Here is a 25,071-nt window from a genome sequence, read left to right on the forward strand (position 1 = left end):
ATCTGTACAATTAAACATTCCTGTCAACTCAAATCCTTGATTTCTAGCTTGTCTTAAATCCGTAATTGGCTGCTCCCTTTCTCTCTCTGATATTTCTGATATCTAGTTAACACCGATTACTCCTCTTGACAATAATGACGTTTTCCTGGTGTTTTCCCATAATATGCAGTGTTTGGTTCAGTGTGCTGTGCCCTGAAATAATGATTTGTGCAATATTGTTACAGAACAGTCAGAGAGAGACCTCTGTCAGCGTGCTGCTGCCATCTGCTGTTTTGGAGGATCTCTCCTGACGTCATGACAGGATTTCGCATCAGCCAATGGTGAACGAGTAAAGAGCATCCCCTCAGCCAATCACGGCCTCTAGCGTAGTTAAAGGTTTAAAAGAGGGACGTTTGAAATTAAACAAGTAGCGTCTGTAGGAAGTGGTGCATCTGAGGACAGAAACCAACTTGTTTGTGTTGAATTCAAGACGTAGTGATTTATTTAGTACTTTTTGACAACGTGTATAATACCTACTGTTAAAAAGTTCGATAACACGAGAGGTTGGTTGGAAAAACGGCCTCTCAGTACGGTACATGTATGTATCTAGCCGGGTAGCTAACACCAGCTCTTGCCACCTAGCCGACTTGGCTACAAGCTGTGTTACCGACTTGTGAGCACTGTGAGTTGGACTCGTCTTTGTCGTCTGAGCTCATTTTCCAAGCGGAGACCGGAGAGGGGTTGTTGTCGGTTATTGTGCAATAATATATGTAAGTATATAGTTAAGTAAGTAAGCCGCGTTTGCTAATAAATGACAGTAGGTTTGTGTGTGCTTGTGTGTTAACGTTAGTAGTTATGGCTTCCAACATGTCTAGTTAACGTTAGCTACCAAGGTACGTTAGTTGACTTAATGCCAGCTAGCTTGCATGCTAATTTAACGCCATCTCGTTTCATGTAACGTTACGTTAACCACCCGAGGATGCTTTTTAATTCCAATTCATGGGGATTTAAAGATGGAAAACTATTATCCTTCCATCAATTTATAAAAGTACGGAGCACATTTTAGCATTGTTTTGTCCAATTTCTTAATTAACTTCAATGGGAAAATTAAACGAGGAGAGCTTGCTTGATGGTGCCCCCCCCTCTATACGTTTGTGGTGATTGAAGGCTTATCTTGCCAGTGAGGCAATTTAGGCCAAGAAAGTAATTTAACAAACTAGATTTTTCTGTTATTGGATTAATTTATTTTTTAACTTAAACATAATTTCATTTCCCAGTCTTTGAAAGAAGATGGTTCTTCTTATAGATTTTAAGCCTAAAAAGTAAAGGGAGTGAGTTCTGTTCCTGTCTCTTTATCTAATTTGCCTGATTCATATTAAATGCTTTGTTTTTGCTCTTTTTCCTCAGAGTATGGATTCTGCCAGGGTCAAGTTGACAAAGGAAGTCAAGCCACAGAGGCCTGAAATGAAGGTAGCATAAAGCATTATCCTGACTGCCAAATCATAATAAAAGTACTTTCTACCAGTAATCAGTACTGCTATACCCTGAGGGCACAAGCTATTCTGTTTGTCGTCATTGGTGCATGATGTAGGTACTGACACTGAAGCTTTCAAACAGCACATTAATCTCAAATCACAGCTCTTCCACAAGTCAGTTTATTCACTTTGTGTGGAATCTGCCTCAAAAACTGCTGCTCTTCAGATTAGGTTCCACTAAATTTGGCTACAAACATTTTTGGAGACTGTTTTCCTCTCTTGCATAACATTGCAATGGGTAGCAATTCCAAAAAGTGGTCCAAGTTACTCTGTATACTATTTTGCCTTTTATTTTAAGTGTGAAAAACATAATAAAATTACAAAAACGTTTCAGCTCAGTTGAGCCTTTTGAGAGGGTCAAAACATGTTATGGAAGGGAGGCAAAACAGTTTCCAAAAAATGTGTTCAATTTATTCATTATTTGGTGCTTTTTCTTTAATTACAGTTGAGCAGTGATGGGCCAAAGCGGATTCCTGTGTCACAGTTGCAGGCCACTCAAAAGCCTGTAGTCACACCAACCCAGTCGCAGCGGGTCCTTGGTGTATCAAATGGACCTCAGCGCATTCAGCGACCTGCCAGCCATCAGAAGCCGGTGTCTCACGTCTGCGCTGTTATCAGGACCACACATACCGCTGATCAGAATGTGAATCCTGCTACTGTAAATCATGCAGCACAACCCAAGTCCACACCCCAGCAAAGCCAGGCGAAGACAAGTGTGCCCAAGGTGATGCCGGAGCTGACCAAAACGGCAACAGACTCATCAAAGCAGGAGAAGCCACAAAGTAAGAATTTACAAACTTGTTGCGGTTGGACAATCATGTGTATCCTTGGTTGCTAATACATGTAGTCATGTTTTTTCCTTCTGTTAGGCAAGCCTGCCAGGAATGACTCCACAAATGCTTCTGCATCGAAATCATCGTAAGTCTGATTAGCATGGAGAGGAAATAAAATGAAGAAAAAAAAAAAACGTGTTTAGTGAAACATCTCCAATGTTCTCAACCACTCTGTCCTCTTGTGCTCACACAGGAAGCGGTGGAGCCTGGAAAACTTTGACATTGGTCGCCCCTTAGGAAAGGGTAAATTTGGCAATGTCTACCTGGCCAGAGAGCGTCAAACCATGTTCATCTTGGCCCTGAAGGTCCTCTTCAAGAAGCAGCTGGAAAAGGCCGGGGTGGAGCACCAGCTGAGGAGAGAAGTGGAGATCCAGTCTCACCTCAGGTAGTTGCCAGATTTGATTTGCATGTGGTTCTTTATGTCACCATAAGACTACATGACTTTAAAAATCTTTGAAAATGGAAATCACTTCACACTAAATGACAAACTTTAGCAGATTTTTAGTCTGTCATACATAGTCGCACAAACAAGCTAGGGAACACCCATTTGATGAGGTGCATCACATACCTCACAGGTTGTATGTGATGGGTTCACTGATGGAGCCCTGCAATTCTCAAATCTTACTGAGCGCTCGTTACCACAAGATGTCCCTCTCACACTACAGGAATTCATCCCTGATTTGCTCAGATTGTAGTCTTTGAAATCAACCAAGTTTGAAATGCTGTCTGCAGCCTAGACTGGTCTGCAGCTTGATTGGTGAAAAGAGACTGAGTTCTTACCCTCAAGCTCCACTAAAGCCATCGGGTGGCAGGCATTGCGATCAACCATTGTGGCAATGCTTCCTGTGAAAGCCATGTTGCATTGCATTTGATGGAAGTGTCTAAGCTCAAAAATTGCCAAGGTTCAGTTCTCGATTGCTAATGTGCGTGTTCATCCTTGTATAGTGCACTGAGAAACAAGATTTATACTAGTTGTTTTCTGGTGTATTGACTCATAAAAAATCCTAAAATGAATGGCAAATAGGCCATAATGACCAATATGTTTTTCAAAGTGACAAACTTACTTCAAAAAGCAGATAATTGTAACCTTACACACAAGTGTCTGGCTGTTTGTGGCTGTATTGTAGTTTGTTTCAGCTCAGCTTTTGTTTACATTTGTGTACATAAAATACCAAATACCTCTTTCAAAACAACGTGCTCTATGAAGCTGGTATGATGTCACATTGATGCCACATTGACTGCAAGCTGACATTCAATTGAATTGGTGGGTTTTAAACCCGTTTGTTACTTTGAGATGAGCTATGCCGACTGTCTGTGCGGACTCCATATCTGTTGAATCGGCAAAGACTCATCCTGATCTTGAAACCATTTTGCCAGTACAGCAGTATGGCAGGGTCTTGCTTTTGACACCAAGCCCCATTGATGGCGAGCTGAAATCGACTCATTAATAAGATAAATGCAAATCCTTTCTCAATTTTTTGGGTTCTCATCACATCAGTTATTCTCGTCTCAGTGTTATTAACTCTATTTTTATTTCCATTTTACCAGACAGGTCACTTAAGAACAAATTCTTATTTACACACAATATGCTTGAATTCTGAATCCGCCGCCAACCCGTACCTCTTGAAGTATTGGTTGTAGCACCAAATATTTCTCAGAATCGTGTTCTGTATCGGTGTATCCCACAGGCACCCTAATATCCTGCGCCTCTATGGCTACTTCCACGACTCATCTCGTGTGTACCTCATCCTGGAGTTTGCACCTAAGGGAGAGCTTTACAGCGAGCTACAACGTTGTGGGAGTTTTAATGAGGAGAGGAGTGCCACAGTAAGTTTGTCTGTTTAAAAGAATACCATCTTGTACTTGGCTGTTTGAATGATGAGTTGACATCACCAACTTACGGGCATATAGTTATGTTCTTACAGACAGTGACAGTAAGCCATGAGTGATATGTGTATGTACTGTGTGTTTTATACCATGGAGTTTTGTAGTATCACTGTTGCCGTGTGAAAACTTTGTCGTCCCAATTTTTGGTGATTTTCATGTGTTTATTACATGTTCCCTATTAGTTGAGAAAATTCTCAGACCAGTTGGGCTTATGAAACGTTTTCAAAACCAATTGAAAAATGTCAAAAATGCATAGTCATCAACCTAAAAACAAGGCTGCTTTTCTTAGTTCCTCGAAAGTGTGCCATTTTGGAGACGCCAGGTTTTTACCTGACAACAATACGTTTCTTTACACCCCACTGCTGTTCCATTTCCAGTGTAGATTTCCATTTCCTGCTCCCCTCCCCTTTCATTACTTTTGTCTGTTAGGCTGATGATCACATCCCTAAACTGCAATTTTCTATGTACCATGCTCATCTTTTTTTATTTACCCCCTAGTACATCATGGAGCTGGCAGATGCCCTGAAATACTGCCACTCCAAGAAGGTGATCCACAGGGACATCAAACCGGAGAACCTTCTACTGGGTGCCAACGGGGAGCTGAAGATTGCTGATTTTGGCTGGTCTGTCCACACACCCTCCTCCAGGTATGTGTGTAAAACTGTAGTATCCTAACGTTGGGGGAGAAATAATGTTTTGGTCTTATATTTGTAATTGTTGCTGGTTGTTTGTCTTCCATAGTTAATGTGTACATGTCCGGAATTTTATTCTGTGCCCTGAAGTTAATGGGTTTTTGTTGCCCCGCCACAGTCGCAGATCCCATCGGTCAACACTACTGACGGCTGTCTTGCGTTGTCTTTTTCTCTTGGGTTGTTCAGGAGGTCAACCCTGTGTGGAACTCTGGACTACCTGCCTCCAGAGATGATTGAGGGAAGAACTCATGACGAGAAGGTGGACCTGTGGAGTCTGGGGGTCCTTTGCTACGAGTTCCTGGTGGGCTGCCCCCCTTTTGAAACAAAAAGCCACGAGGACACCTACCGCAAGATATCAAGGGTAAGGGAGGGAAAGTGGGACACCCGAACTATGGGGATTTATTTTATAGAGCTGTATAATCTGGATCCGTTGAAAAATGCCAAATCAAATTTTTAACCCTCCTACTTTGGGGTCAATTTGACCCTATACAATGTTTAGCGTCTCTAAATAAATGATTGACATTTTTTTTGCTTCATATTTAATGACTTTTCCTAATTTAATGGGGACAACTGGGTAAACATAAAATTAACATGATGATATGTTTTCAATCCCCTGTACACATTTTATATGCATCTGTGTTCTTTGGGGTCAATCTGACCCAGGCTGTTTTAGCTGTATAAAACATAAGAAATATCAACATTTTACACACATTTGTTACCTCCGCCAAGGGTAACAAAGGAGGTAACAAATGTGTTTGTGTGGATTATGGAAAAACTACTTGCCCGATTTTCATGAAACTTCGTGGAAGGGTGTAGCATGGGCCAAGGAAGAACCCATTAAATTTTGGAGCGGATCCGACTCGCGAACAAGCAATAATAGCACAAACCTTGGTGCAGGTCTGCGCTCTCCGAGTGCCCTTCTAGTTTTGGTTGTTACCTCTGCCAAGGAGGTTATGTTTTCGGTGCCGTTTGTTTGCCTGTTAGCAGGATTACGGAAAAACTACTGGCCCGATTTTCATGAAACTTCGTGGAAGGGTGTAGCATGGGCCAAGGAAGAAGCCATTAAATTTTGGAGCGGATCCGGATCCGACTCACGAACAAGCAATAATAGCACGAACCTTGGCCGGAGGTCTGCGCTCTCCGAGTGCCCTTCTAGTTTTGGATGATATTGAGGTCACTATAACATGCAATTTTCTAATCTCCAAAAAACTTCCCTCTGCTTTAGGGCCCTAACCTAACATAACCGTACCTGTAGTAGTGCGAGAACCACTGATATTTCCCATGCCGTGGGGGCGGGGAAATATGGTTCCCGCGAGGACATTGATAGTTCACACAACATAGGAGAGGAGCAAACGTATAAAAGCTTGCACAGCAGCCTTCTAAACCATTTCTCTTGGTGCTATGTGTGCTCTCTCTTTATGCTCTCTCTCAATTGAAAATGACCTCTAAGCAAAGGTTTTCTGTCAATGAGGTTTTGTCACAGCTCTTTGACAGTGAAAGTGACATAGAGGAGGAGATGTGTCTGAGACGGAGGATAATGTTGAGGAGGACCCTGACTATGAGGCATCCTCCTCTGATGAGAATGAGACCCTTAGTGTAAACCCTCCTGTTGTTTCTCAGCCACCAGCAGACATGTTACCTTCCAAAAATGAAGAGTTATTATGGTCCCTCTCCCCACTTGAACGACAGGGTAGACTTAGTGCTGCTAATGTCATCAAAATGGTTCCAGGCCCCACAAGATACGCTGTCAGCCATGTCCAAGACATAAAATCAGCATTTGAGCTCTTCGCAACACCATCAATCGAAAAGGATATACTTGAGATGACAAACTTAGAGGGGAGGCGCGTGTATGGGGACAGTTGGAAAGACTTGGATGTGACCCACTTGCAAGCCTACATTGGGTTGTTCATTCTGGCAGGAGTGTACAAGTCAAAAGGCGAAGCAACAGCAAGCCTTTGGAATGCTGACACTGGAAGGGCAATATTTCCAGCCACCATGTCTCTAAAGACATTCCATGTTTTCTCCCGTGTAATACGCTTTGATGACGGAAAAACAAGGCAGGGCTGACGAGAGCGTGACAAACTTGCAGCAATACGGGATGTATGGGACAAGTGGGTTCAGCAATTACCCTTTCTTTACAATCCAGGCCCCCATGTGACTGTGGATGAATGTCTGGTTGCATTTTGTGGGTGCTGTCCCTTCAGACAATACATACCAAGCAAACCGGCCAAATACGGTATCAAAATATCGGCAGCATGTGATGCATAGTCCAGCTATGCCTGGAATATGCTGGTGTACACTGGTAAATCCCCTGGGGAAGCACCTGAAAAAAATCAGGGCATGAGGGTGGTACTAGACATGGCTGAAGGACTGAATGGTCATAACATTACATGTGATAATTTTTTCACATTGTACACCCTGGGTGAGGAACTGCTGAAAAGGAAGGTTACCATGTTGGGAACAGTGAGAAAAAACAAGCTGGAGCTTCCCTCTGAGCTTCTTGCGATGAAGAACAGGAAGGTAACATCTTCAATGTTTGCCTTCACTGACAGAGCCGCTGTCGTCTCCTATTGCCCCAACAAAGGGAAAAATGTCCTGCTGATGAGCACCATGCACAAAGATGCTGTCCTGAGCACCAGAGAAGACAGAAAACCACAAATGGTCTTAGACTACAATGAGACAAAGGGAGGGGTTGATAACCTGGACAAGGTCACAGCCACATACAGCTGCCGATGCATGACTGCCCCTTGGCCCCATGTCATTTTCTTCAACATCATTGATGTAAGCACCCACAATGCCTTTGTAATATGGAGCGAAATAAACAAGGACTGGAACAGCGGAAAACTGAGACGAAGGAGGATTTTCCTGGAGCAGCTGGGTAACGCACTGGTGAAACCTCATATTGAGAGAAGACGGTGCCTTCCTAGAGCATCAACAGCTGCTGCAACTGTTGTGAAGGACATCCAAACGGAGACACACACCCCAACTCCTCCAGTGGTTCAAACTGCAGGCAGGAAACGTGGCAGGTGCCAGGTCTGTCCCAACAGAAATGACTCCAAGACCAGCAACACCTGTGATATGCAAGAATGTTTTATTTAAAGGGCTATTTAGGTAGTCAACAAAGAAACTAAGTACCTGACACAAACTTGGGTAACAATTTTAAATATCATTTCCTGGAGGTTTAAATTGCTGGGGTCAAATTGACCCCAAGGATAAAAGATGTTAGTAAATTTGAAGATAACAGGAGGGTTAATAAATTAAAGTCACAATGAAATGAAAAATGGCTTTCTCCCTGTTCGCTAATTCTCTATATCATAACATACACCTATTTAACAATAAATGCCATTCTGTTATCTTTTTTTTTTTTTTTTTACCAAAATCCCTTAATCTGTTAGAAATTACTTGAAATTGCTTGGAAATGGCACTTTTGTTTTTAGTGGCCATTTCATTCAAAATTCACACCAATAAGGCATACTGGTTTTTGCACAATCCACTCCTCAGATCTTGTAAAATCTGCAACTTCACAACTTTCAAAAGTGACCTGAGTGGCAACATGGTACAGCGGTGCATTTTTGGGTGTTCATCCCCCGAAAGCTGCATTTTCAATGTGGTTGCGGATTCCCGTTGCCTGGAATTTATTCATTTTGAACAATCTGTAACTTGTGATAGAAGATTATGTGCAAACCATTCCACAATGGATTTCTTCACTAACTACACAAAGGGCTTCACTGCCTTTCTCTTTCCATGTTTGTTATGATCCAACCCACCCACTTTTGAAAGCCCCTCCTTGCATTATGTCTTGCCACAACATTCTGTTTCAACCAGAAATGCATTGAATTACGGGAGCAAGGCGCCATCAAAATGCAGTTTCCTTGTGACATGAAAAATGAATCTACTTCTGTATGCGTTTTGTATTTTCCCATTCACATCTCTGGAAGTTTCAGTTTAGTCTGTAATCACTGGAGTTTGGCTCATAATTGCCATTTGTTTGGTCTGTGTAAGTGTCATTTGTCTAAAAATCTTTTTGTTGTCCCTGCAGGTGGAGTTTAGTTACCCCGCTGCGGCCAATGTCAGTGCCGGTGCCAGAGACTTGATTGGCAGGTTGCTGAAGCACAACCCGATGCACAGGCTGCCCATCGAGGGAGTCCTGTGCCACCCCTGGGTGGCCGAGCACTCCACCAAGAAGCCCACCACCCTGTCAGCCAGCACAGAGCCCAGCCAGTGAGCCCATTTGTCCCTCTCCACCCACTGGCTGATGGCTGTATGTGTTTTTTCATGACCCAGGGTGTTTTGAGGTGGAGTTTAGCGGTCAGAGTGACTGGCCAGTGCAGAACGCAGGCTGTTCACAGGCGCGAAACACGCTCGCCAGTGTGCAGCCGGTTTATCCAAATCGGCTTGTACCACTACTTTCACTGTGGATTACTTCCTTTATCCTTCATATGGATGTTTTCTCTGCAGGCATCTTGAGCCATTGTATCGTCTTTCAGCCTTTTTGAATGTTTGTGTCATCCTAATGGCATTCTTGTGTCTGTAAATATTTTACTGTTTCTAATTTGTAATTGAGAATTTTATTGACCTTTATTGAAATCTCACTACTTGAAATAAATGTTGTCCTAAAAATGTTTATGGAGTGTCACGTTGGATTAAACATTGTCCTTTTGTGTCATTGTTGTAACATGTGGGTTTTGGCATTTCAAACTCAGAGTAACTATGTCTCACATATTTGGTAAGCAAGACTTTGCACTGATAACCAGATTGTTTTGGTTCAGATACATTTTGTAGCGTCAATTGCGCTCAGCAGCACCCAAGGTGTTCCAGTGGTGTGTGGCCAGTAGAGGGCGCTGGGTCACCACATTTACACTGTCAGAGGGAGGAATTGTTAACTATTTTTGGCTATTGGTTCTATTCTCAGTGTTGTAAAGCTAGACTGTCTTGGTAAATGCATTACTATTACAATAAAAAAACATTTAAGTTATGCTTCACATGTTTTCATATGTCAGTCCAAGTAAAGAACCAATTTTAAAATCACTATAACTAAAATTCAATCGCTCATATCAGGTTATGAAAAACGTGGAAATTTTGCGTGTGTAGTTTGATAACCCTGCATGACCCGATTAATTATGAAAGTGAGCTATGTCTGGGTCTTACAAAAACCTGTGCAATAAAATGTATGCTAATGTATGTACATTGTATTGTTCAAATAGATAAACGTGGTCTTGCCAGCCCAGTGCGAAATAACCAGCAACACAATAAAAAGTCTTATATTCGATAAATTCCTGTAGGCTACATATGGGATCATTATTAAAAAAACTTAAATGAAATATACAACTCGGTACCTGGTAATTAATACCGAGGTGAAAAATAATAGTTGAAAAAACAAAATATTCAGAAATGGATGGCATTCCAAATATTTCAGTGATTTTGTTGTTTGGTAGTAGTTACAGGTTCCCAAACTCCTCGGGAAAAATTTTATTTCCCAGACCTGGAGAAGGTTTCTCTGGGTGGTGGGAGCTGCTCTACCCTCTAGGGGGCGCGATAGGCATGAAAATGTCCAGTTATATCCCTGTCCAGGTTCTGCTTGTGCTGTGCTGGCTTCTTCTTTTTAGTCGGTTGTTTTGTAAGTGTAAGAATACGATGATTTAATAAATAATTTGCTAGTATAGAAAGACGTGTTTTTTCTTTTTCTTTTGCAAGATTGGGATGCTCCCAAGTGTAAATCTAATCGGCTGTCTGTGTTCAGGAATTGACACTGAATTCCGGAAAGGTGATTGCTTAATTTCCCTTAAAGATGTGATAGCCTATATCTGTAAGAATCTGCCAATATTATTTCAAAGATAATATTTTGTGGTTTAGACTGTTAATAGGTTCATTCCCATATTAGTTGTTCCGCCTGGATGCGGCTGTTGCAAAGGTGACATTTGTCCAAGATCGAGGCCTCCACCTGTGCATCTGTTCATGCGGTAAACAGAATAGAAATAGTTCAGCATGTTTTTTTCTAGCTTCTTGCACCTCCCGTTTTGCTGCATGACCTTCAATGAAATTGCCCCTTGATAATAATAGCTTATGATTGTGTGTATACGGCTGTAAGATAGACTAAATCCGTGCATTCGTAGCTATATGCACCAGGTAGCTTGATGCTTGGTGCTTCAGACAGATGGAGATTAGACCAGCCAGAAATAACAAAAGAGTTCGTCCAGATGTTTTCTGCCCAGATAATCAACACAGTCGCTGAACAGGTAGGCCAGAAGATGACAGCCTGCAGCGGAAAATCTGGAAAAAGGCTCGTGATTTGAACATGCAGAAATGCAAGGCCCGACATGAATGCTTTGATTTTTTTTTTCTACAGTCCAAAATATAATCCAGGAATTTTAGCCATGGAGATATATATACATTTTAAATAGGAATTTCGAGTGGCATGTAGCATTGTAGGCCTATGAGAATCGAAGCTTCTCTCTCTCTCTCTCTCTCTCTCTCTCCCTCTACCCTTTACAATGTGGCCGATTTGGATTAAAATATAAATAAATATGAGTGGGACTATTTTCTCCATCTTTTTTGGTATTTTATTATAGAGAAAAAATACATGGTTCTCACCGTTTTCGTTTTCATTACATAAAACCACACACATTTTTACAATATAATTTCACTTATTTCTTTATTCTTTAATATTCATTTTCACGATATATGATAACGACTTTGAGATATACATTCCATCTTTTTGAAACCACAATAACACACTACACATACGTTTTTATAACATTTCCACAGGACCCATTGGATTGCACAGAATGAAAAATGTCTTTATGCACATTTTCTTCTTTAATGATCTCTTTTAGATTCAGACACCCGAATTTCGAGACAGGAATCTTTCAAATTAATCTCGGAATTTCAAATGCACAATGAAAAGCATTTCGGAGATAGCCAAATTGAGCGTGCAGGATTTCAATTTGGGGTCCCCCTCTGTCTGAGTAGTCTAAATTTGGCCCAGTTTGTAGGGTTAAAGATTACGCCAGAATGTGTATTTTTAGGTCAGGTGCATTTACTATTATTTCCCATTTAAAAGTTCAATAAATTTAATTTCAAATGTGTAAATCCCACACTTGAAAACCGAATTCAATAATTCACTGACATTGTCACTGTCAAGATTTGGAGGAGTTTTATTTCCACTTCCCAGTTTCATTATATTTTATGTGTCTGAATATCATACATTCAATGCATAGTTTGTATAGCTGCTGTGTACTATCTGATATTTTCACTGTATGCATTTCCAGTAGTTTAACCTGCTCAGGGAAGGTCCGATTTCCTCATTTCTAACGAAACTTTGCTATTCTTATTAGTATTTCTATATGCATTCATAAGTGTGTTGGAACACTATGACTGTTTTACTGCTGGTTATTGCCATTATGTTATTTGCCATCTTGTTTGTCCACAGGCTTTTCTGTGTTTAACACCACATTCACTGCCCACTATGACACTGCAAATCACCTAGAAGAGGAAAGTGGCATTTATTTTTTTAGAAACTTATCTTACTCATCAGTAAATCACATTATGTCGTCGAATCGTTGCCCATCACAAACTCTGAACGTTAAATGAAGTGAAATCTCATGTGGGGAAGCACCACAAGAGCGATGAAAAGACAAATTGCCCTTTTTGCAATTTTGTTTAAGGTCAATATTGTAAACCTTCACTCCACTGGAAAATATGTAAATGTACTTTGTTCGCATATTTATACAACATGTATAATTGTCCACGTAGTGTGTTGTGGGTGCACTAGTTTCCCTCACTGACACCGGCTCTATTTCTCGGTGTGTGTGTGTGTGTGTGTGTGTGAGTATTAGCGGGCGTGTTTGTGAATTGATGCAAGACTGTATGAGCGCGCGTGTGTTCTGTACGCGCTTTTTACGCATGAATTAAGCAGGGGGGCTGCGCTTGCTGGGAAGTCGTGTTTTTCACTAAATGGGGATTTGCAGTTAATATCTAGTTCCAGCAATGGCTTGCATCTAATCGTGTATGTTATACTTGTAAGCTTCTATGAGCCCCTCCATTGAGTGAATGAAACCAGATATGCTGCATATACCTCCTATTACAAAGATGGCGACATCAAAGAAAACCTGGTGCCATAGCAGCTTTCTCCATAAAAGCTTGAGGTGGAAGAGACTGGGAAGCAGAAAGCACAACCCTGCGCCTGTCAGGCTGCCAGTGAGACCCATGAGAAGGGCGAAATGTGGCACATAGATCGCCATGAGCAAGGTGAACACAACAAGGCTACATCGGAGAGTGAGGCCCCAAGATTTCAGGCGTCCATCGCCTCCGTAGCAATCTGGAAAGTATGCGCGTGCTCCCTCCTGGAAAAACGATTTCTCTAAAACTTCGACGGCAGCAAAAAATGGCAACGGATATGACAGCAAGGCTTTGGCCACTAAGAAAAGATTGACGACAGCTCGGATGGTTGAGGGCAGGTTGTCAGTGATGACCTCCTTGGTGGCGTCAGCCCAGGTCAAATAGGCCACCAGGGCGAAGAGGCCCTTGAGGATGCAGGCAGCGATATGAGTCCAGTTCATCATGCAGTGGAACTCGCTGGGTTTCTGCATGTTCCCCTCCAGAGACGGCAGGAAAATCTGAGAGGTGTAGCTGAACACGATAATACCAATAGAGATGGGAAACTTCTTGACATCGATGTAAAACTTGACCTTGTCCCAGGCCCAATCTCTTGCTCTGGAGAGACAGTAAGCTATCACCAGCACGTTGATGACGAAGTGGGCCATTGTGCACAGCAAGCTGAACTTGGAGACGGCTTTCAGGTTCTTGAGGAAGGCGCAGGGGAGAAGAGCGGCGGTGGCGATGATGGCCCAAGATTTCTGTGAAATTGGCATGTTGGGGAAGCTGTTGTACATGAGATTACCACTGACAACGACATACAGAATACAAGTCATCACTAGCTCTATGATTTGGGCTACATTCACGATATGGCCACCCAAAGCCGGGAATCTGGGCGCGCAGCACGCGTTGGCAATGTCCACATATGAGTCCCTCACACGCACAAGCTGCCCGTCTTCATCCTCCTCGTACAGGCAGGAAATGAGGATTTTCCCCGTGTAACAACACACCACGGCGGCGAAAATAATGAGAAATAGTCCGAGGTATCCCCCGTGCAGAATGGCGTAGGGCAACCCAAGCACGAACATCCCCTGTAAATACAAACACACATTGGACATGATTATATGGATGAAGCGTCTATGAGGCCCTCCATTAAATGAATGAAACATCTTTGACATATATTCATAATATAGGCCTACACCATAGTAAGTGGTATCAAATTATTAGCTTAATCATTCATGCTTTTCTGAAAACATAATTTATTTTTGATTTGTGGTTGTGTTGTTTGATGATGATCACGGACTGGAGGTCACAATTCACTCAACTTTCTATTTACCACTACAATATTTGTTTTTTTGTTGTTGTTTTTACAATTAACACTCTAGTATATTTTATTATTGGGTTTATCGGCCTGAAAGCTATCTGTAGTGAATGTCAGCCCAGCTTTCATGTTGTGGGTTTTCCACTTCGCTTTGAGCGCATCCACCCCGCCTCTGACGTCATCACGAGACGGAGGAGACACAGTCTGACGTCACTGTGACTGCCGTGACCACGGCCTTAATAAGGCATGCAGGGATTTTTGTCACATACACATACCGTGTCGAGTAAATCCGAACTCTTAAACGATGGCCCCTCTCCTTTCACATCCAATAAATTGGATTTGGGGCAAAATAGCTGCGCGCACACGTGGAACATTGTCATAATGGGATGGATCGTGTACTATAAAAACAATACTTGGCAAATGTGCTTATAATGTTTTCTCTTTTCCATTTCTGTCTGTGCAAATGCAATTGGCAAAGGAATATTTTTTGTAGAATATGATAAGTAATAGATTTCATTCTTCCATGATAACTCCGTGCGTAAAATCGATGCCTCTCAAACATTATTTTCATTTTTACACCGTTTTTCCTTCACTGAAGTTTGGTGTCTTTATCCTATAAATAATATAATGCAGCAAAATACAATACAGCTATGGCCAAGTAACATATTGTGGAAAAATAAACCCAAAACAGCTAGGCTATAGAATAGCAACAGTTTCGCTCATAGATTCATCCATTTATCCGCTGCCATGCGGGGTGATGAGCAGTTTTAAGGGACTCGCGGTGCATGCATCACCACGCAGAGAATGCACTGGGGGACACTTCCAATAACCCTTTTTTCTTTTTTAAATCAATAAAATGTTAAATGTTATTTTTCCTTGAACAGTAGCTTTACAAAGTGGCTCCTACGGGACACACAACCCACTGGTACTGAGTGGTGACTGAGTACTGAGTTGTCGCATTAATAATTAGATAAACTTCTATGTGGTCACAGGTGTGCGTAATCTAGTGTTTTACAACGGCTTCGAACGCGACTCAGCCAATCAGAACCGAGTCTCGGAACTATCCGTTAATCCGGTCTGTAAAGTGCGTCTTTACCTGGATTGCATTCGTGACGTTCCAGCCCGCCTCCCAAGCGGTGATTTTTGGTCTGACTTCAGACAATTCGTCTGTCAGACCTCCGTCCTTTGAGTCTGAGGGCGGCGGACCGGTGCCGTCTCTCTGGTAGTGGCTGTCCCCCTCCAGCACTCCTCCGTCCCCGCCACCGATCTGTCCGCTCCCCTCTCCTCCCATCTCGTCGGATGTCATAATGTCCATCTGCATCCCCTGCCTGTGGTCGTAGTCCAGGTCATCGCAGGCGGCGAAGCCCAGACCCTCCTCGTCGGTGGCGGCCTGGAAGCCCATCCTGGCGAACATCCCGCTCACCTTCGCCTGGGATTTGTTGGAGACGGAGGTGGCTGCATTTGACAGTTTATTAGAAAGCTTGCTTCTGATTAACGTCGCCATTTTTTCGCTCCTCTCTCAACACTCAACTGTCTGCAGCAAAATTAGTTTTTGTTTCCTCAATCAATCAAATTAGAGGCTACTTTGGACTGCAACTCTTGGTTCTTTGCATTCGATAAAGCCACGGGAAAATGCGCTGGTTTTCAAAGCCACCGATGGTTTTCAGTTGCTATCTCCACTTCTTATTAAAGGTACGCCTGCTGCTCTTGATTATCTCCAGGTTCATGTCACCTTCAGACGTCGCTGCTCCGTCTCTGCATCTTGGCAATGCACTCTGATGCTCGACGAATACGCCCGGTATTCAATATTTGGGGCAGCTTAAAGCGGTGCGCGCAAAAGCTTTACGCAAAAAAAATGGCGAGCCGCAGGTTTCTTGAGGGCCTATAATATCGTTTTCTTTTAGGTTATAAGGTGTCGGGCAGCGTTTCCAAGAGTTGGTTGTTGGTTTTCAGGTGCCTTTACTGATGCCAATGCGGTACCGTGGAGCCCGGGGGGGAGGCAGGGAGGAGACACGTGTCCTCATCAGCCTGCCAATGCAAAGCACGTCTCCAGCCCCCCCAGTGCCCCACCAGGAGAAAACGGGAGAGATTTGCTGCATTTCTAGGGGAGGTGCTTGCAGTACCCCCACCGCCCCCTCCCCATCCCATAATCTATAATACTTCATCCTAACATCCAATGACATTCCGGGGGCCTCAAGTCTTGCATAACTTTACGTGTATAAAAGGGGGTTGGAATTTGAAGAAAACCCCACCAACTCTTTGGATCAGGTTATATAACATAAAAGACTACAATTTTGTCATTTTTTCGAAACAATGTTGCGCCATGTGTTTCTTTTTAGCGACAAGAGGACGTGGAGCTCCAAAGTAGTACCCAAGTTGTGTCTATTGGAATTATATGGATCGGGTTTAAAAAGCGTGTTGGGTGTATTGATGATGAGGAAAAATATTTTCGTGCGTTTTGTCTTGCTAAATGATGGTAAGGTGGAATTTGAGACAGCGTTGATGATATTAATATATGTAATTTTGCTTCCTTTTTTACGAGGTGAAACATCAAGTTTGACCTATTTCTATTTCAGCGGCTTTCATTTTAGGCTCAAGTTTTCATTCATGATGTCCATTCACTGCCTTTGATTGTGTCTGTGCAGCGGCTGGTAACAGTCTAGGCTATAGTTTCCTGTTACGAGACTAGACATCTTGAATGAAAAAAAAATCTAGCATATAGTTTCAGAAGAAAAACGTTCAAAGAAAATACATTTAACGGACATGAAAATATAAGGCTTGCATCTTGACTGATCTGGATTGAGAATGTTTTTTTTATAGGCTATATGCTTTTTATTGTTTATTCTTTGGAATACTTTGATAATGCTTCGGCTTTTATTTTCACAATGACTATGAAAATGAATCAACCATGTGAGTTATAGACCAAAGATAAATAGGTTTTCCTGCTTGAAAGAAAAGAACTCTCAAATAAAAAAACTACAAGCCTGGCTGAAGGATAATCTGCATCAGGGATTTGAGTAAATTTATATAGTTATTATATTCCTTCTGTTTTTTTCTTTTACATTTGTTCTCAACATTGTTACATTGAATAGGCCTATCAAAACAATTTCAAAATAATAAGCAGGCCTAATAACAATGAAAGTTTTTTTTCTTTTTTCTTTTTCAGTGAGGTAGTGAACTGGCTTTTAACATAGTAACCTAGCCCCAAAGTACTGTAAACTGTTTGTTGACATTGTCTTGTCACTAGTACTTTGTGTCCGCCATTTTCAATGTTTCCTCAGGCTGCAGTAAAGAGTTCATCACCATGATACAATGCCGTGGCCTAGCTTTGCCACACTTAAATAGCCTGGTCTACCATGTACTGTAGGTAGGCCTATTGCTCTATTTATTAATACATTAATACATTTGCTTTTGACTCAGAAAATATATGGCCTATTCAAAAATATGGCCTATTCATCTGTGGCTTGAAAAGCTTTGTTCTGTGAACCTGATTACTTCAATAGGCTGTAACCTGATAAATCCAGTGATGCAGTGGTAAATAAAAAAGTGGGCAAGTGATCTCCAATCAGTGATAATCATAAGGCAAACAACTACCAATATAAAAACAATTATACTAGTTATGCTTTTTGCTTAAAATACCCTATCTTCATTGGGTAGCCTACAAATTACATCACTGTGATGAATACTATGAATTTATGACATAAAGATTTCTGTCAGCCTAACGAGGTGGGTAAACTGAGTTGAGGTGGGTTTACCCCCACTATATCCCCGGATCAGCCTTTCTGTGTTTTAGGGACACCATAATCCGTAACTCCTTAATTAGACAATTAATTTAGGTCCCGATTGAAATTGGGCATCATTCGCAAATGGACAACGATCTGCAGACATTGAAAGAGCCAGAAAACATTCACAATTTGTTGCCTAGTAGGTCTGTAATCTTTTTTTTTTGTTTGTTTTGTTGAATGAGGTGATTTTAAGTATATATCCAGAATGAAATCAATTTGCACCGCGGTTGAATGATTTCACTGAGGGGAGCAGGCCTGATATCAGCCCGGTCTCAGGAATCTTCATTAAATCTAGTAATCTACAGCGTTTGAATTGTGAAATACTACGATAATAAACTGCTCACACCAACGCACTCCTGCTGTGTGCGTCGTTGTTGGTTTTTTTCGTTGTGGGAACGAAAATGGCTGCTTTTCCCAGCCTGAGTGAAAGGGTTAATGACAGGCTGTTATCAGCGGGCTGCAGCGCTGCTCTGATCCGCTCAGGACCGTCTGACTGAGAGGCTGCGAGATGAAAAGAGCAGCGAGCGAGGAGGGTACAAGGTCTGGAGTAGAGGCCGATTTCCGACCTGCTGTACAGATAAGCAAACAATGAAAACATAATAATAATAACAATGATAATAATACCCAATATTTTCTTTAATTGTAGGCCTATCCGTTAACGATTAAACGTGTAGGCCAAGATTTAGGCTACAATTACTTTTACAAAAAGGCCATGATGAACTGATACACACACACACACACACACACACACATACACACACACGCACGCACGCACGCACGCACGCAAGAAAAAAACAAAAACAATAATTCGAAAGGCTCAAAGCCCACATTTCTCACTGGAAATGAGGAGCGAACATCACACCCTAATATGCAATTTTATCATTTCATTCACTAAAATGACAATATTGTCAGCGAAATTTCCAGTCCATCTTAATGCTGCCAATCCAGCCCCTGATTTTGTAGGCTACATTTTCTCTGGTCAAAAACGCCAAATCATCCCCGACAGTCTGGGAGCTCGTAGGTTTATCTTTCCTTCATCTGCAAAGGGAGGGGAAAGTGATTTTCCTCCTCATTGCCACAGTTTATCACCTATCATGAGAGCCAGCGCAGGGTCAGGTGCCACGTCCCAGGAGGATCCTCACCACCACTGTCATCTCTATCGATACAGATATATAGCCAATCAAGCTCTTATCTCTCCGTCCCAGTTCGCACCGCTTTGTGTTTGGCCCGCATCTCCAGCCAACAAAGGCAGAACCGATACCCACCAGTGACGGTGTGTTTTTTTCACCATCTACGGCCAAATCAAAAACGCCATTGTGGTCTCGCTGTCTCCTCAAATTCATTCCCTCCAGTGAATTACCCCCCCCCCCCCCCCCATCTCTCTCCCTACCCCCAACACACACACGCGCACATACACACACACTTTCCCTACCCTCCCTCCTTGCTATTTCACCCCCGGCTCTCCTTTTTCACATTACACACTTGGGTGAGCTGGCACAAGGTTCTGCGGCTTCATGCCCCCCCGCCCCTCTTTTCCTCGAATCACACAAAAATGACTAATTATCGCGATAATGCGGGATATTGTCTCCTGGCAAAAAAAAACATTCCGGGAAGCAGCTAAAATAATCTTAGCGATGCCGGGGCAAATAAATAGGTGAGCAACCTCAATCATAACGCAACCAATATGAACAAAACATAATTAGCCTATAGTTTCCGAAAAGTGGGTATTCTTTTATTCGTTCTTTCCTTAAAAGGCCAGATCGTCACATAAAATCAGTTTGATTCTGTATTTGATACAAAAAAATTACGTCATCAAGATTTATATCAGACTACAAACTGGGCTTTGGTGGGTTTATACGCTCCACTACATCCTTGAGTATAATAGGCAGCATGCCTGTCATTGTGTCATTACCCCATCCATTCTAAATGTTTTCAGTTAGACTAGATGTGTGTGTGTGTGTGTGTGAGAGAGAGAGAGAGAGAGAGAGAGAGAGAGAGAGAGGAGATGAGAGGGATGCTATATGAATCACTTGACGCACGATGCAGACTGAGCTAAGAGAACAAGAGAGAGAGACTATTCACATTGTCAAGGGAAGGTGTGTGTGTGTGTGTGTGTGTGTGTGTGTGTGGTGGTGGTGGTGGTGGTGGTGGTGTGTGTGTGTGTGTGTGTGTGTGTGTGGGGGGGGGGGGGGTGGTGCAGAAGGCTTGAAGGAGCCTACAGCATTCCGCAGCGACAACCGATAGTTTAAAGGGGAAGATAAACCACGACAGGCCGCGATTTACAGTGATTTAACATTTCAGAAGCTAAGAGGCGTTATTAGCAGCGGAAGACACAAAAACCCTCTCTGGTTTTCTAAATTCACTGTAAAGCACGGCGTCAAGTGGCTGGTTGCTTTTATTTAGCTATGTATTAACTAAAATACACGGGCAATACCATAGAATAAAAAAAGGCCAAACAGCCATTCCACAGCTGAGGTCCCATATCCGAAGAATTCATTCTGTTTCATATTATCTGTCATTTAACCCATGACTGACTGGCTGCTGTGTCTTTCTGCCAGCCAAGCGAGGCAGAAAATAACACATAACACTCCTCAATTAATAAGGGAAAGTGAAAAGGCGCTCGGTGTCTCTGGGGACTGCAGGGGGGGAAACCAGCCCACATCAGGCTAATCAGAAGACCTCAGAGTCCATTAACATTTGCATCACAATCCCAGGTAGCCTGGCTCCGCATTATCGACTTGATTAGCTGTTCCTTCGCTAAACTGTTTTTTTTTTAAAATTGTTTGCAGATTGAAATAAGCAGGCGAGGAAGAGAAAACATTCAGAGCCAATTCACGTTGCATTCACGTTTCAGCACCATGGACAGCAGGCGTTTCAGGTCCAGACCATTTCAACCCTCCAATGGGAGCGGAGACCTGCCGACACACCTAGGCGTGATATAAGGAAAAAACTCCAACTAATGCTATTACTAACTGACCGAGGTCTAGGCGAGCGGTTCCCAAAGTGAGGTCCGGGGACCTCCGGGGCTACTCAGCAAAATGTTAGTTTAATGTTTTTTTGTTTTTTTTTACTAGAAGGCATATGACACTTCAGTTGGCACAATGAAAATGTATGAAGAGGACTGCTCTGATTATAGGCTTTCCTCTCTCTACTGTTGTTTTCACCCCACCTATAAACCCAATTCTATGCCAAATTATAACTAACAATAACAAATATTTCCATGTGGACTTGAACACAAAATCTCATCAAATGGGATATCTGTCTTGACATGGGATTCCTTGGCCAACACCGCGGTGTCTGTAAAATGCCTCATTAGCTTTGGCAATTCTAAATAAAAGTAGGCTGTTTTGATTGATATGACATACACACAAACATACCCAGAGATGCACATCATCATTTTATCTTCTCCCCTCAGTCTGAGCTGCAGCCCATACACCCATCAGGCAATCACAACCGCCGCCCCCTTCCAGACAGAAATCCAGGTGGCCCGCAGTGGTAAACGACTAAGAGCCTTGTCATTATTCCTAATGCGCCTGTTTAATGGCTTATTATGGGCTCCCGAGAGAGTTCCTCAGAAAGGGGTTTGTATTAGCCCTGGCTTCTGCGTGAGAGCCATTTGTCTCAAAGAGGAACACTAGTGAAGAATAGACATCGAAATTCTTTGACTTTGCACATCTTTTGTTTCAGGCTAAAATGGGAAATTGGAGGACTATGATAATTTAGTCTATTGGTGGCCAATATATATAGCCTAGATGTGTAGGCATGGGTTAAATACAATTTCATTTTGGCCCATAATACGTTCTAATGATAACTTAGGCTACCTAACTACATTTGATAAATGATGCAAGTCGAAATTATAATATCCCATAACATTGTAAATTTACATTTTTTGAATGCTTTTGTGAACTCTGTCTTGTTGTTTTCCTTTCCAATAAGTGTCTGGTCTATGGCTGTTCTCAAGCAGTGAGGAGTATGCAGTGATGAAGTGGTAAATACAAACTATGATCTCAATCAAAAGCATTTACGTCGCTCTCACCTTAAAACAAAAGACCATATACCTTACACCACTTACTACCTCGCTAAGATGTATGTCCGCCTAAAAACGCGGGTAAACTCTATATTCCTCAAACGATAAAGTTGTGTAAACTGAATATCGGTGGGTTTTTTCTCCACTCCATCCGGTGTTGGATAGAAAATGCTCCCCAGACGCCGTTTTGCTGTTAACCCACGGTGACTCTGCTCTCTCCATCACCTTTGACGCGCTCCTTCCTGCCCCGGCCCGGGTTCACTCTCCTGCTGCGACACATTAACATTGTAATTGCCTTTTTACCTCTCTCTTTGAACACAATAAACTGAGCCAGTCCGCGGGGACTTGCACGGCCCGGGGCTGGCACAAAGCTATGCCATCGATTTTTCACACACTGTCAGCAACCACCATAGCCATCAACAAGGGCTCCTAACATGCACAGCATAATGTTTTTTTTTTACATGGTCAAACTCAGCAGATGATGGATCTGCTGTACATCTGACTCCTGCCTCAGGGAAAATAAAACAAATAGTGAAAAAAAGAGCAAATTATTATTTCAGGGGCCCTCTGACCGCAGGACTCACAGGCGGACAATGTTTTTGACTCAGGGAACATGTCTACTGTATTGATCAGGGCTATTGGTAATGGGAAATAATCAATAGGTATCACACCTAATCTACTGGGAAGCCAGAACAAGAACCCTCCTCATTCTTACTACTGTGTGTGTGTGTGTGTGTGTGTGTGTGTGTGAGTGTGAGTGTGTGTCTGCATACATGCAAATGCATGTTTAACTTGGTGTCTGTGTTTGTGTGTGTGTGTGTGTGTGTGTGTGTGTGTGGTCTAGTCACCCAGAGTAAGTGTAACAGTGTGTGTCTGTGTGTATGTGCGTCTGCATAATGTGCAAATGCACGTGTAACTGTGTGTGTGTGTCTACATGTGTAACTGTATGTGTGTGAATGCTTGTGTGTATGTGTGTGTGTGTGTGTGTGTGTGTGTGTGTGTGTGTGTGTGTGTGTGTATGTGTATGTGTGTGTGTGGTCTCCTCGCAAAGTCAATCAATGAGCAGATCTCAGCAGCAGGTTAACTGATGTGTAATAGTTTTGTTCTCATTAAAGTTTTATGTCATGAGAATAGCTGACATGCTGTCTGCTCTCACAGGGATTCACAGGCTTGTTACCAGGCTGCACTTTGACTGAGAGAGCTGAATGTTTCACCGGGTTTTATCCTGTAGCCACACTAGAGGTGACTGGGAGTTTCCCATCAGGGTTTCTAGACTTTGAAACAGCCTGCCTGAAGAGCTTATAGTGTGGCTAAATCAGTATTATCCTTTAAATCACTTCTTTAAACTCACTTTTATAGACTTGCCTTTATGTAGTGATGTTTTACTAACTGTCCTCGACTTCCCCTTTTATGTTTCTGGCTTTGTTTTTAACTTTACACTTTTGGTTTTTATCTTTTTTTTCTCTCTGTCTTTTAAAGCTTTTTGTAACTGTTTTTGTGGAAATTTGCCATATTGCTATTACTATTATAGATTCATGCCTGAACTCGACAGGACCCAACAACACTAGATGAGTTTGGGTCAGGCGGAATTTTTCAATTAATCTCTCAGGTTTGGGTCAAGGTCAGGTGCAAAAATAGGGTTTAAATCTGCTGTTATTAGTGTCATTGCAGTCCATTTTTCAGGCTCACAACAACTATTACTCTTCAGGTGTTCAGATTTGGGCAGAAATGGTTTTGGTCCCGGTCAGACAGATAGATAGAACATATTGCGATATATTGATTGCAGCTACCAATATTGTATTGTATATTACCAACGGAGACTGTCCCAAGTGCCCATATACATTCTCTTTTTAGATTTGAGCTCTAAGCTGTCAGTAACTATTAGATCTGCAGAGCTGGTCACATTCAACACCCATCCTTCATGTTTCTAAAAATACATTGTACTTAAGTGTATTTTGCTTATTAAGTGTTTCTTCTACTAGCATACATTTTAATATTTCTTTTAACTGGTTGCTGGATCAAAAGATGAGATGAAACAAATGTGGGAGGGCAGGAAATCACTTTTTCAAATCAGCATTAAAGCCTTGTTTATTCTAACACATCCCTCTGTTTTTATTGGTATTACACCATCCATTTCCTCTCTCCGTCCGGCCTGAATGATTCATTGAAATGCACATCTTGTTTGTAATTGACTACATTCACAACCCGCTGAAAGCTTTTTGTTCTGTCCCTCTGATGTCGCCAGGCCTTCAAACAGCTTTGATTTAATTGAAACTAGCAGCGCTCATGGAGAGTGCTTGGAGCTTAATATAGGCAACTACTGGCCGTGTTGCATACAGGCTTATGAATAAAAACCCATGTATGCCTTTGAAAATGGGTTTTCCCTTCCTGCCCCATCCCCCACACACGAACCGTGCAGCTACTCTGGGCTGTCATTAACTGCTATTGTCAGTGGCACAATCAAGAGCAGGAAAAAACTCCAGCACTTATCATGAGCTCAGCCACCAGTCACACATACAAATGCACACACGCACACACACACACACACACACATAAACACACACAGACATCACAAGAATGGATGTCGCTATTGATTTCTGGGCTGATGTGCGAGACGTTGCACAAATACAGGGTCCTGGCTACAAAAGGTGTTTTTGTCTTTCAAGAGCTATAATCATTCTGCAACACCAGGCCAATGACTGGCTCTATATTTAGACACTAGGTCAATACAGCTATGGAACAGAAAGAAATGCTGTATTGCTTCAATCTTCGGTTTGATCCATGCCACACGACGCTTCATACAGCTCCTCATTTTAAGGGTGTTTGAAAGGAGATATGGGGACCTGATCATGCCCCTACTGAATGATTATAGCTGTTTTACACATCAGTGAAGTGTTCTCAATGAATGTCACATGTTT

General features: G+C 42.3%; 2 protein-coding genes and 1 pseudogene across 2 annotated transcripts; 2 read left to right on the forward strand and 1 right to left on the reverse strand.

The window, feature by feature from the left end:
- Positions 1-421: 421 nt before the first annotated feature.
- On the forward strand, positions 422-9,949 carry LOC139644110 (aurora kinase C-like). Its single transcript, XM_071519491.1, has 9 exons — positions 422-749; positions 1,387-1,449; positions 1,960-2,296; positions 2,384-2,432; positions 2,541-2,732; positions 4,036-4,174; positions 4,733-4,881; positions 5,113-5,287; positions 8,966-9,949. Exons 2-9 carry the CDS (start codon positions 1,390-1,392, stop codon positions 9,149-9,151), a joined length of 1,287 nt encoding a protein of 428 aa, XP_071375592.1. The 5' UTR covers positions 422-749; positions 1,387-1,389; the 3' UTR covers positions 9,152-9,949.
- Positions 6,646-8,025, forward strand: LOC139644105 (piggyBac transposable element-derived protein 4-like; annotated as a pseudogene).
- Positions 9,950-12,923: 2,974 nt separating the features above from the next.
- On the reverse strand, positions 12,924-15,845 carry LOC139644111 (vesicular inhibitory amino acid transporter). Its single transcript, XM_071519492.1, has 2 exons — positions 15,438-15,845; positions 12,924-14,111 (listed from the first exon to the last, which is right to left on the reverse strand). The coding sequence occupies exons 1-2, from the start codon at positions 15,843-15,845 to the stop codon at positions 12,924-12,926; spliced, it is 1,596 nt and encodes a 531-aa protein (XP_071375593.1).
- Between the last annotated feature and the right edge of the window lie 9,226 nt (positions 15,846-25,071).

This window comes from Centroberyx affinis, unplaced genomic scaffold, assembly GCF_046629955.1.
Source record: "Centroberyx affinis isolate AG114_WGS23_722 - 3 ecotype Tasmania unplaced genomic scaffold, CSIRO-AGI_Caff_v1 ptg000702l_1, whole genome shotgun sequence".
Lineage (NCBI taxonomy): Eukaryota > Metazoa > Chordata > Actinopteri > Beryciformes > Berycidae > Centroberyx > Centroberyx affinis.

Bases quoted from the DNA above. Each gene is read 5' to 3' on its own strand.
- LOC139644110 (XM_071519491.1), top strand. From the start codon at position 1,390: ATGGATTCTGCCAGGGTCAAGTTGACAAAGGAAGTCAAGCCACAGAGG. The intron at 2,297-2,383 runs GTAAGAATTTAC...TCCTTCTGTTAG, and splicing joins AAAGCAGGAGAAGCCACAAA to GCAAGCCTGCCAGGAATGAC. The intron at 2,433-2,540 runs GTAAGTCTGATT...GTGCTCACACAG, and splicing joins GCTTCTGCATCGAAATCATC to GAAGCGGTGGAGCCTGGAAA.
- LOC139644111 (XM_071519492.1), bottom strand. From the start codon at position 15,845: ATGGCGACGTTAATCAGAAGCAAGCTTTCTAATAAACTGTCAAATGCA. The intron at 14,112-15,437 runs GTAAAGACGCAC...TTGTATTTACAG, and splicing joins ACGTCACGAATGCAATCCAG to GGGATGTTCGTGCTTGGGTT.